The 12,906-nt window shown below is 35.8% G+C and overlaps 1 protein-coding gene across 1 annotated transcript in view; it reads left to right on the top strand.

The window, feature by feature from the left end:
* The window catches only part of STXBP4 (syntaxin binding protein 4), a 171,887-nt gene that overhangs the window by 48,422 nt on the left and 110,559 nt on the right, over nt 1-12,906 (top strand). Inside the window, exon 8 of the mRNA XM_007448640.1 lies at nt 848-939. Within this exon, the coding sequence (XP_007448702.1) occupies nt 848-939 (92 nt within the window). The remainder of the gene's footprint in view (nt 1-847; nt 940-12,906) is intronic.

Here is a 12,906-nt window from a genome sequence, read left to right as displayed (position 1 = left end):
CAAGAGCATAAAAGAACTTAACGTAAACCATAATTAGCATTTTTTAAAAAGATAAGCAAAACTAAGGCATCCACGCAATAAGAGTAGGATACTGGAAAATAGGAACAATTAAAAGGATTACTGGAAACTAAAAATATAAGAATCAAATTTTTTTAAAAATTGACATTAGATGGATGAACAGGTCACACTCCATGTCTGAAGAAGCATATAGTTGGCTAGGTTGGCATCAGGCAGTGTTATATAACAAACAAGAGAATATGCCTTCAAGTCACACTTCAATGGAATCTTGCTCTGCTACTTATTTGCCAAGTAGCCTTGGGAGGTTTAAGACAGTTAACTTATCTTAGCCCAAACTGTAAAATGGAGAGGATGAGAAGAACTACCGCCGAAAATTCTCAAGATGAAATCGCAAAGGGCCACGCGTAGCATACAGAGGCTGTTATAGAAATATTTCCTGCTATTATTATTATTATTATTAAACCGCAGGTTCTTTCGGCTAGGAAAGCTGTAAATCATAATATTATCATATGTTTTAGAAAAAGGACTATTCATAATAAAAGAGTTGGAGAGATAGTTATGCCTGTGACATTTATTTGCTTCATTATCGTATCTGATTTATTAACTTCAGCAAAGTTAAATGAAATAAGTGAAAACCAGTTTATCTCTTACTTCTTATGTGGACTTAAATTTATCTGTCACTTCAGTTAACACTATTTTAAGGTAATTTAAGTAAGTTAAATTTTAAGCATTAGTTATAACACATAGCTTCAGCTTCATGTAGAAAAAGGTAAGGTTTGCTTAGATGAGGTTAAATGCTGTATTCTTACTGAAATGTGTTCTATTTTAGATTTTGTCCAGGTTGCCAGAAACTTGTTTTCCTTGCATTTGGGTGAAGCAAATGTTGGTGCACATGAAATTTCCAACATATTAGACTCACAGGTAGAGTATGCCCTATAGAATTGTCTTGATTGCACTTAAATCATGTCTTAAATGTTATCTGTCATATATATAGGCTTTTTTCATTTTTTAATTTTTTTAAAAATAAATTATGCAGATAATACATGCTTTTTGGATAAATATATAAAATACAGATAATCAAAAGTAAAATTTTACCTTGATCTCCTCTATCCTCCTCTCTCACTATTCCCTCATGCTATTCCCATCTTTAAATTTACCGCAGAAAAGTACTCATATCGTAAGTGTAAACCCTCTGAAATTTTACAATCTGAACCATTCTTGTGTAATCAGCGTCCACATCAAGAAACATAACGTTAAAGAAACTACCAGGACCCTGAAGTCTGTCTCCTACTCGCCGAGTTCCTTTCTAATTACTAGCGCTTACCCTCCCCACCCCCAGTCAAGGTAACAGCTACTCTTTTGCTTCCAACAACATAGATTGGTTTTGCTCTTTTTGTGCTTTACATAAAATGGAATTGTGAAGTCAGTTAACTTTGTAAGTCGTTTGTTCTACAAACCTTTGACACTTATATTGCCAAATCTTTCAGTCCTTTCTGTTATGAATTTTTGATACTGTTACATTATTAAAGAAGGTCTTCCCAATTTATATTATGTATTAATATATCATATATAGATAACTTATTTTTGTTTATTCATGAGGTTGGGCCCCAAATGGATAACCACGTGCGCTTATTCCACCATCATTTATTCAATAACCATCCTTTTCCACTTTTACCACTAATTTGAAATACATCTTTAATACATGCTAAATTGCATCTGGATACACAGCTCTGTTTCTTTCTTTTTTTTTTTAACATCTTTATTGGCGTATAATTGCTTTACATTGTTGTATTCCTTGCTGCTGTATAACAGTGAATCAGCTATACGTATACATATATCCCCATATCCCCTCCCTCTTGCGTCTCCTTCCCACCCTCCCTATCCCACCCCTCTAGGTGGTCACAAAGCACCGAGCTGATCTCCCTGTGCTATGCAGCTGCTTCCCACTAGCAATCTATTTCATATTTGGTAGTGTATATACGTCCATGCCACTCTCTCACTTCATCCCAGCATACCCTTCCCCCTCCCCATATCCTCAAGTCCATTCTCTACATCTACATCTTTATCCTGTCCTGCCTCTAGGTTCTTCAGAAACATTTTTTTTTTTTTAGATTCCATATATATGTGTTAGTATACGGTATTTGTTTTTCTCTTTCTGAATTACTTCACTCTGTATGACACACTCTAGGTCCATCCGCCTCACTACAAATAACTCAGTTTTTGTTTCTATTTATGGCGGAGCAATATTCCATTGTATATATGTGCCACATCTTCTTTATCCATTTATCTGTCACTGGACACTTAGGTTGCTTCCATGTCCTGGCTATTGTAAACAGTGCTGCAATGAACATTGTGGTACATGACTCTTTTTGAATTATGGTTTTTTCAGGGTATATGCCCAGTAGTGAGATTGCTGGGTCATATGGTAGTTCTATCTTTAGTTTTTTAAGGAACCTCCATACTGTTCTCCATAGTGGCTGTATCAATTTTCATTCCCACCAACAGTGCAAGAGGGTTCCCTTTTCTCCACACCTTCTCCAGCATTTATTGTTTGTAGATTTTTTGATGATGGCCATTCTGACTGGTGTGAGGTGATAGCTCATTGTAGTGTTGATTTGTATTTCTCTAATGATTAGTGATGTTGAGCATCCTTTCATGTGTTTGTTGGCAATCTGTATGTCTTCTTTGGAGAAATGTCTGTTTAGGTCTTCTGCCCATTTTTGGATTGGGTTGTTTGTTTTTTTGGTATTGAGCTGCATGGGCTGCTTGTATATTTCAGAGATTAATTCTCTGTCAGTTGCTTAGTTTGCAAATATGTTCTCCCATTCTGAGGGTTGTCTTTTCGTCTTGTTTATGGTTTGCTTTGCTGTGCAAAAGCTTTTAAGTTTCATTAGGTCCCATTTGTTTATTTTTGTTTTTATTTCCGTTTTTTTCTAGGAGGTGGGTCAAAAAGGATCTTGCTGTGATTTATGTCATAGAGTGTTCTGCCTGTGTTTCCCTCTAAGAGTTTTATAGTGTCTGGCCTTACATGTAGGTCTTTAATCCATTTTGAGTTTATTTTTGTGTATGGTGTTAGGGAGTGTTCTAATTTCATTCCTTTACATGTACATAGCTCTCTTTCTAAACAAACCACTCTGTTCCGTTGATCCATTTCTCTCTGCCACTACATTTTTATTTTAATTACTCTAGCTTTTTAGTTCTAGGTTCATTGTTTAGTTCTAGGTTCATTGTTATTGTTAGGTTAAGCCAAATTTTTTTTTTATCTTCTTGATTTTGATCATCTGCATGATCTTTAGAATCATTTTGCCATGGTAATAAAATTTCAATTGGGACTTTCTTTTTTTAATTGGAATTGCATTGAAGATAGAGGGTGGTTTGGGAGAAGCGAATGTGATTTGTTCCTCCATTCATTTAGATCTTTGTTGACGTTTTGGAAAGAAAAAAATATATCTTGCTTCATGTAGGTCCTAAGTATTTCTTGTTAGATCTGAATAAGTATGCTATAGTTTGATGCTATTGGAAATGGGAATTTTTTTACCATTATATTTTCTAATTGATGATTAATAAAGATTAATTTTTGAATGGTTATTCTCTGTGATGCCACTTTATTGAACTCCCTTATTCCAGTTATTTTTCAGTTATTTATCTTAGGTTTTCTAGGTAGACATTTGAAATTAATTACTTTGTCTCCTTCACAAATTTTTACTTCTTCTGAATACTGTTGAATAGGAGCTACAAAAGTGAACAAGAAATTAATTTCCATGGTATTTGAGTCATTTTACATTTTTAATTTTTTAAAAGAAGCTAGCATTATCTTACTTAATGAATAAGTTTTACAATTGACCATTGAACTACTCAGGTTTGAACTGCACGTATACACTTACACACGGATTTTTTTTTTTTCAGTAGTATATACTGCAGTACTATACAATCTGTGGTTGGTTAAATCCTTAAGTGCAAAACCACAGATGTGGAGGGCCTACTGTAAAGTCATACTTGGATTTTCCACCCTGTGGAGGATCAGTGTCCCTAACCCCCAACATTGTTCAAGGGTCAGCTGTATACCATTCCAATTCTTTTTGTTTGTTTGTTTTTGTTTTGTTTTGTTTTTTTGTGGTACGCGGGCCTCTCACTGTTGTGGCCTCTCCCGTTGCGGAGCACAGGCTCTGGACGCGCACGCTTAGCGGCCATGGCTCACGGGCCTAGCCACTCCGCAGCATGTGGGATCCTCCTGGACCGGGGCACGAACCCATGTCCCCTGCATCAGTAGGTGGACTCTCAATCACTGCGCCACCAGGGAAGCCCCCATTCCAATTCTTGTGAAACAGTTTAAGTAATAGAAATGTTATCTGTTCCTTGAAGGTTTGAAAATGTTTCATATGCCAAGTGATTTGGGCCTAGATCTTTCAGGAGAAGAGATATTTCCTACTTATTTTAATGTCTTCTAAGGTTGTTCTATTCAGGGTTTTGTTCTCTTCTTGAATAATTTTGTTAATGTACATCTTCCTAGAAAAATTTTCCTTTCATCAAGATATTAAAATTTATCAAACATTTACATGGAATTTTTTAAGATTTTTAATCCTAGTTTTGATGATATTGCTTATTTCATAGATGTACTGCACTTTTTTTTTGCCACACCACATGGCTTCTGGGATCTCAGTTCCCCAACCAGTGATTGAACCCAGGCCTCCACAGTGAAAGCACTGAATCCTAACCACTAGACCACCGGGGAACTCACAATACAATTTTTTACAAGTAATCACACCCATAAGTTTCTATAGGTCATATTTTAATAATGACTCAGCAGTATATAATGTTTCCTATTTTAAAGTGTTTTAAATATTTTCTAGTTATATAGTTCCCTTTTGATTACTGATTTCTAGTTTAATTCCAGAGGTTAGAGAGCATATTCTATGTGGTATTGATCCTTTGACCATATACCCAGCATATAGTCAATTTTATGGAATATTTCCCATCTTGTGGAAAGCATGTATATTCTACAGTTGTTGAGTGCAGTGCTTCCTATATGTCAGTTAGGTCACAGTTGTTAATCATGTGGTTCACATTTTCCATTTACTTTTAGAATTTTCTATTTCATTAATCTTTCTTTGGTCACCTTTTATTGTATTGTCTGTTACTGAGAGAGAGATGTTTTATAATCTCCATTTAGTTCGGCTAATTTTCGCTTTACATATCCTAAGCCTGTATTATTAGGTGTATACTATTTAGTATTGTATTCTGACAAGATACTGAATCTCTTCATTTCTAGAATGTTTCTTGCCTTAAAATCAACTTAGTCTAATTGTGTAATGGTTGGTGGTTTGGTTTGGTTTCCAATTCCTATAAATATAGTTTTGTTGTTGTTGTTGTTTTTTAGCTGCGTTGGGTCTTTGTTGCTGTATGTGGGCTTTCTCTAGTTGTGGGGAGTGGGGGCTACTCTTCTTTGTGGTGCGCGGGCTTCTCATTGCGATGGCTTCTCTTGCTGCAGAGCACGGACTCTAGGTGCACGGGCTTCAGCAGTTGCAGGACACAGGCTCAGTAGTTGTGGCATGTGGACTCAGTAGTTGCTGTGTGGAGGCTCTAGGGTGCACGGGCTTCAGTAGCTGTGGTGTGTGGGCTCAGTAGTTGTGGCTTGCAGGCTCTAGAGCTCAGGCTCAGTAGCTGTGGCACATGGGCCTAGTTATTCTGTGGCATGTGGGATCTTCCCAGACCAGGGATCAAATCTATGTCCCCTGCATTGGCAGGCAGATTCTTTCTTTTTTTTTTTTTTTTTTTAACATTTTTCTAAATTTATTTATTTATCTATTTATGGCTGTGTTTGGTGTTCGTTGCTGTGCGAGGGCTTTCTCCAGCTGTGGTAAGCGGGGGCCACTCTTCATCACGGTGCACGGGCCTCTTACTGTCGCAGCCTCTCTTGTTGCGGAGCACAGGCTCCAGATGTGCAGGCTCAGTAATTGTGGCTCACGGGCCTAGTTGCTCCACGGCATGTGGGATCTTCCCGGACCAGGGCTCGAACCCGTGTCCCCTGCATTGGCAGGCAGGCTCTCAACCACTGCGCCACCAGGGAAGCCTGGCAGGTGGATTCTTAACCACTGCACTAGCAGGGAAGTCCCTTAAATATAGTTTTTAAAGTTATAATTAAGATGCAATATTAGTTTCAGGTGTACAACATTGAGAATGATATTTTTATACATTATGCAATGATTACAACAATAAAACCAGTTATCACCCATCACCATACAAAGTTGTTACAATATTTTTGACTGTATTCCCTATGTATACATTACAGCCCTGTGACTTATTTATTTTATATCTGGAAGTTTGTACCTCTCAATCCCTTTCACCTATTCTGCATCCACCCTGCTCTGTCTCCCCTCTAGCAACCACCTGTTCTCTATTTATGAGTCTGTTTCTGTTATATTTTGTTCATTTTATTTGTTTGTTTGTTTTGTTTTTTAGGTTCCACATGTAAGTGAGATCATACAGTATTTGTTTTTTTCTGTCTGAGTTATTTTACTTACCATGATATCCTTCAAGTCCATCCATGTTGCCACAGATGGCGAGATTCTTTTTTATGGCTGAGTAATAGTATGTATATATTATATATAATATATATAACATTATATCATTATATATATATATATATATATATATATATGTTTATATATACATACCACATCTTTATTTATTCACTCATCTCTGGACACTTAGGTTGCTTCCATATCTCAGCTTTTGTAAATAGTGCTGCAACAAAATACATATATCTTTTTGAATTAGTGTTTTATTTTTCTTCAGATAAATACCCAGAAGTGGAATTGCTGGATCATATGGTAGTTCTCTTTTTAGTTTTTTGAGGAACCTCCATACCATACTGTTTTCCAAAGTGGCTGCAACAATTTACAATCCCACCAACAGTGCATGAGGGTTCCTTTTCTCCACATCCTCACCAACACTTGTTGTTTGCTGTCTTTTTGATAATAACCATTGTTGACAGGTGTGAGGTGATAGCTCACTGTGGTTTTGATTTACATTTCCCTGATGATTAGTGATGTTGAGCACCTTTTCATGTTCCTGTTGGCCATCTGTATATCTTCTTTGGAAAATGTCTCTTCAGATCCTCTGCCCACCTTTTTCTTTTCTTTTTTTGATAAATTTACTTTATTTTATTTAATTATTTTTGGCTGTGTTGGGTCTTCGTTGTTGCACGCAGGCTTTCTCTACTTGCAGCGAGCAGGGGCTACTCTTCGTTATGGTGCATGGGCTTCTCATTGTGGTGGATTCTCTTGTTGCGAAGCACTGGCTCTAGGCATGCGGGCTTCAGTAGTTGTGGTGCACGGGCTCAGTAGTTGTGGCTCATGGACTCAGTAGCTGTGGCTCTTGGACTCTAGAGCGCAGGCTCAGTAGTTGTGGTGCACGGGCTTAGTTGCTCCGCGGCATGTGGGATCTTCCCAGACCAGAGCTTGGATGCATGTCCCCTGCATGAGCAGGCGGATTTTTAACCACTGTGCCACCAGGGAAGCCCCCTCTGCCCATTTTTAATTGGGGTGTCTGTTCTTTGATAATGAGTTGTATGAGTTCTTTTTATATTTTGGATATCAACACCTTATTGGATATATCATTTCCAAATAATGTCTCTCATTCGGTAGGTTGCCCTTTTGTTTTGTTGGTGGTTTCGTTCTCTGTGCAAAAGCTTTTTAGTTCGGTGTAGTCCCATTTGTTTATTTTTGCTTTTGTTACGCTTGCTTGAGGAGACATATCCAAAAAAATATTGCTAAGACTGATGTCAAAGTGTGTGCTGCCTATGATTTCTTCTAGGAGATTTATAGTTTCAGGTCTTACACTTAAGTCTTAAATTCACTTTGTGTTTTTTTTTTCTGTGTGTGTGTGTGTGTGTATGGTGTAAGAAAGTAGTCCAGTTCATTCTTTTGCATGTAGCTGTCTAATTTTCTCAGCACCATTTATTGAAGGGACTGTCTCTTGCCCATTGTATATTCTTGCCTCTTATGTCATAGATTAATTGACTATGTAAGTGTGGGTTTATTTCAGGGCTCTTGATTCTGTTCCATTGATCTATGTGTCTGTTTTGTGCCAGTACCATACTGTTTCGATTACTGTAGCTTTGAAGTGTAGGTTCATATCTGGGAGCATGATACTTCCAGCTTTGCTCTTCTTTTTCTCAAGATAGCTTTGAACAAACTGATCATTAGAAATGAAAACAAACTGATCACTAGAAATGAAATAGAATATGTAATTTAAAAAGACTCCCTATAAAGAAAAGTCCAGGAACAGATGGCTTGTTTGAATTCTACCAAACATAAAAGAAGACCTTTTACTGATCCTTCTCAAACTCTTCCAAAATACTGGAGAGGAGGGAACACTCCCAAAGACATTCTGTGAAGCCACCATCACCCTGGTAACAAAACCAAAGATACCACGAAAAAAGAAAATTACAGGCCAATTTCTCTGATGAATATAGATGCAGAAATTCTCAACAAAATATTAGCAAACTGAATCCAACAATACATAAAAAAGATCATACACTGTGACCAAGTGGGATTCATCCCCAGTTCACAAGGATGGTTCAAAATATGCAAATCAATCAATGTGATACACCACACCAACAAAAGAAAAGACACTACATGACTATCTCAATAGATGCAGAAAAAGCATTTGACAAAATTCAACATCCATTTGTGATAAAAATTCTTACCAAAGTGTTATAGAAGGAACATACCTCAACATAATAAAAGCTACAAACCCACAACCAATATAATATTCAATGGTAACAAGCTGAAAGCCTTCCCACTAAAATCTGGAACAAGACAAGGATGCCCACTCTCATCACTTCTCTTCAACGTAGTATTGGAATTCCTAGCCACAGCAATCAGACAAGAAAAAGAAATAAAATTATCCAAGTTGGAAAGGAAGAGGTAAAATTGTCATTATATGCAGATGACATGATACTCTATATAAAAAACCCTAAAGACTCCACACAAAAACTGCTAGAACTGATAAATGAATTCAGCAAGGTAGCAGGGTACAAGATTAACATACAGAAATCGGTTGCATTTCTTTACACTAACAATGAAATATCAGAAAGGGAATATAAAAGTACAATACCTTTTAAAATCACACCAGAAGAAATAAAATGGGAATAAACCTAACCAATGAGGTGAAAATCTTATATGTTGAGAACTATAAAACATTAGTAAAGGTAAGTGAAGATGGTTCAACGAAATGGAAAGATATCCCATCCTCTTGGATTGGAAAAATTAATATTGTTAAAATGGCCATACTACCCAAAGCAATATACAGATTTAACCCAATCCCCATCAAATTACCCATGACATTTTTCACAGAACTAGAACAAATAATCCTAAAATTTATATGGAACCATAAAAGACTCAGAATTCCCAAAGCAATTCTGAAGAAAAAGAAGGAAGCCAAAACAGTTCTGAGGAAAAAGAAGAAAGCAGGAGGCATAATCCTCCCAGACTTCAGACAATACTAAAAAGCTACAGTAATGAAAACGGCATGGTATTGGCACAAAAACAAATACTTACATCAATGGAACCGAATAGAGCCCAGAAATAAACCCACATACCTATGGTCAATTAATCTTCGACAAAGGAGGCAAGAATATAAAATGGGAAAAAAACAGTCTCTTCAGCAAGTGGGAAAGTTGTACAGCTGCATGAAATAAATGAAATTAGGACACACCCTCACACCATACAGAAAAATAAACTCAAAATGGCTTAAAGACTTAAATATAAGACAAGACACCATAAAACTCCTAGAAGAGAACATAGGCAAAACATTCTCTGAGGTAAATTGTACTAGTGTTTTCTTAGATCAGTCTCCCAAGGCAATAGAAATAAAAACAAAAATAAACAAATGGGATCTAATCACACTTACAAGCTTTTGCACAGCAAAGGCAACCAAAAACAAAACAAAAAGACAGTCTATGGGATGGGAGAAAATATTTGCAAATGATGCAACCGACAAAGGCTTAATTTCCAAAATATACAGACAGTTCATATAACTCAACAACAACAACAAAAACAAACAACCCAATCCAAAAATGGGCAGAAGACCTAAATAGACATTTCTCAAAAGAAGACATACAGTTGGCCAATAAGCACATGAAAAGATACTCAACATCACTAATTATTAAAAAAATGCAAATCAAAATTACAATGAGGTACCACCTCACACCAGTCAGAATGGCCATCATTAAAAAGCCTACAAATAACAAATTCTGGAGAGGGTATGGAGAAAAGAGAACCCTCCTACACTGTTGATGGGAATGTAAGTTGGTGCAGCCACTATGGAAAACAGTATGGAAGTCAAACATATGTCCGGACAAAACTCTAATTCCAAAGGATACATGCACTCCTATGTTCATAGCAGCACTAGTCACAATAGCCAAGACATGGAAACAACCTAAGTGTCCATCAAAAGATGAATGGATAAAGATGCAGTACATATATACTATGGAATACTACTCAGCCATAAAAAAGCACAAAATAATGCCATTTGCAGCAACATGAATGCAACTAGAGATGGTCATACTAAGTGAAGTAAGTCAGAAAGGGAAAGACAAATACAATATGATATCACTTATATGTAGAATCTAAAATATGACACAAATGAACCTATCTACAAAGCAGAAACAGACTCTCAGACATAGAGAACTGACTTGTGTTTGCCAAAGGGGGTGTGTGGGAGGGTTGGACTGGGAATTTGGAGTTAGTAGATGCAAACTATTATATATAGAATGGATGGACAACAAGATCCTACTGTATAGCACAGGGAACTATATTCAATGTCCTGGGATAAACCACAATGTAAAAAGAATATAAGAAAGGATATATATATCCTTTATATATATATATATATATATATATATATATCCTAAAAGATTGCTTTGGTTATTAGGGGTCTTTTGTGGTTCAATACTAATTTTAGAATTATTTGTTCTAGTTCTGTGAAAAATGCCATTGATATTTTGATAGGGATTGCACTGAATCTGTAGATTGCTTTGGGTAGTATGGACATTTTAACAATATTGATGCTTCCAGTCCATGAGTACAGTATACCTTTTTATTTTTTTCTGTTGTCTTCAACTTTTTCCTCTGTGTCTTATACTTTTCAGAGTACAGGTCTTTCACCTCTCTGTTTAAATTTATTCCTAAATATTTTATTCTTTTTGATGTAGTTGTAAATGGAATTGTTTTCTTGATTTCTCTTTCTGATAGTTCATTATCAGTGTACAGAAATGAAACAGATTTCTGTATATTAGTTTTGTATCCTGCAACTTTACTGAATTCATTTATTAATTCTAGTAGTTTTTTGGTGGCATCTTTGGGTTTTTTTTATATATAGTATCAATAGTGACAGTTTTATTTCTACCTTTCCAATTTAGATGCCTTTTATTTCTTTTTCTTATCTGATTGTTCTGGCTGGGACCTCCAATACTGTGTTGAATAAAAGTGGATGCAAGAATGAGCGTCCTTGTCTTGTTCCTGATGTTAGCAGAAATGCTTTCAGTTTTTCAATGTGGAATAGTACGTTGGCTGTGGTTTTCTCATGTATGACTTTTATTATGTTAAGGTGTGTTCCCTCTATATCCACTTTGTGAGAGTTTTTATCTTAAATGGATGTTGAATTTTGTCAAATGCTTTTTCTGCATCTTTTGGGATGATCACATGGTTTTTATCCTCTGTTTTGTTCATGTGGTATATCACATTGTTTTATTTACAGATGTCAAACCATCCTTGAATCCCTGGAATGAATCCTAATTGATCATGGTGTATGATTCTTTTAATCTGTTGTTGAATTTTATTTGCTAATATTTTATTAATTTTTGCATCCGCGTTTATCAAGGACGTTGTCCTATAATTTTTTGTATGTGTGTTGTGTCTTTGTTTTTGGTCTCAGGGTAATGCTGGCCTTGTAAAATGAATTTGGAAGTGTGGCCTTCTCTTTAGTTTTTGGGAGTAATTTGAGAAGTATAGGGATTAACTCTTCTTTCAGTGTTTGGTAGAAGTTACCTATGAAGCCATCTGGATCTGGAATTTTGTTTTGGGGGAGTTTTGGATTATGTATTAATTTCCTTACTAGTAATCAGTCTATTCATATTTTCTATTTCTTCATGACTCATTCATGGCAGATTGTCTGTCTCTAGGAATTTATACATTTCTTCTAGGTTGTCTAGTTTGGCATATCATTTTTCATAGCATTTTCTTATGATCCTTTGTATTTCTGTGGGTCCATTGTAATTTCTCTTTTATTTCTGATTTAATTTATTTGGATTTTTTTTTTCTTGATGGCTAAAGGTTTGTCAATTTTATTTATCTTCAAATAACCAACTCTTACTTTCATTGATCCTTTCTATTGCTTTTTAAATCTCTATTTCATTTACTTTTTCTCTGATCTTTATTTCTTTCCTTCTACTAACTTGTTCTCTTTTTCCACTTCCTTTAAATTTACACTTAGATTGTTTATTTGAGATTTTTTCTTGTTTCCTGAGGTTGGCCTTTATTGCTATAAACTTCCTTCTTAGAACTGCTTTTGCTGCATTGCATAGATTTTGGACAGTTGTGTTTCCATTTTCATTGTCTCAGGGTATTTTTTAAAATTTCCTCTTTGATTTCTTCATTGACTCATTGGTTGTTTAGTTGCCTGATGTTTAGTTTCCACCTGTTTTTTTTACAATTTTCTCCTTGTAGTCTTTCTACTGTGGTCAGAAAAGTTGCTTGGTATGATTTTAGTCTTCTTAAATTTACTGAGACTTGTTTTGTGGCCTAACATATGATCTGTCATGGAGAATGTTCCATGTGCACTTGAAAGAATGCATGTTCTGCTGCTTTTTTTTTTTTTTTGGCG

Source organism: Lipotes vexillifer, unplaced genomic scaffold (assembly GCF_000442215.2).
Source record: "Lipotes vexillifer unplaced genomic scaffold, Lipotes_vexillifer_v1.1 scaffold331, whole genome shotgun sequence".
Classification (NCBI taxonomy): Eukaryota; Metazoa; Chordata; class Mammalia; order Artiodactyla; family Lipotidae; genus Lipotes; species Lipotes vexillifer.
Note: the sequence above shows the minus strand (reverse complement) of the source record. Positions and strands in the feature narration are given on the sequence as shown.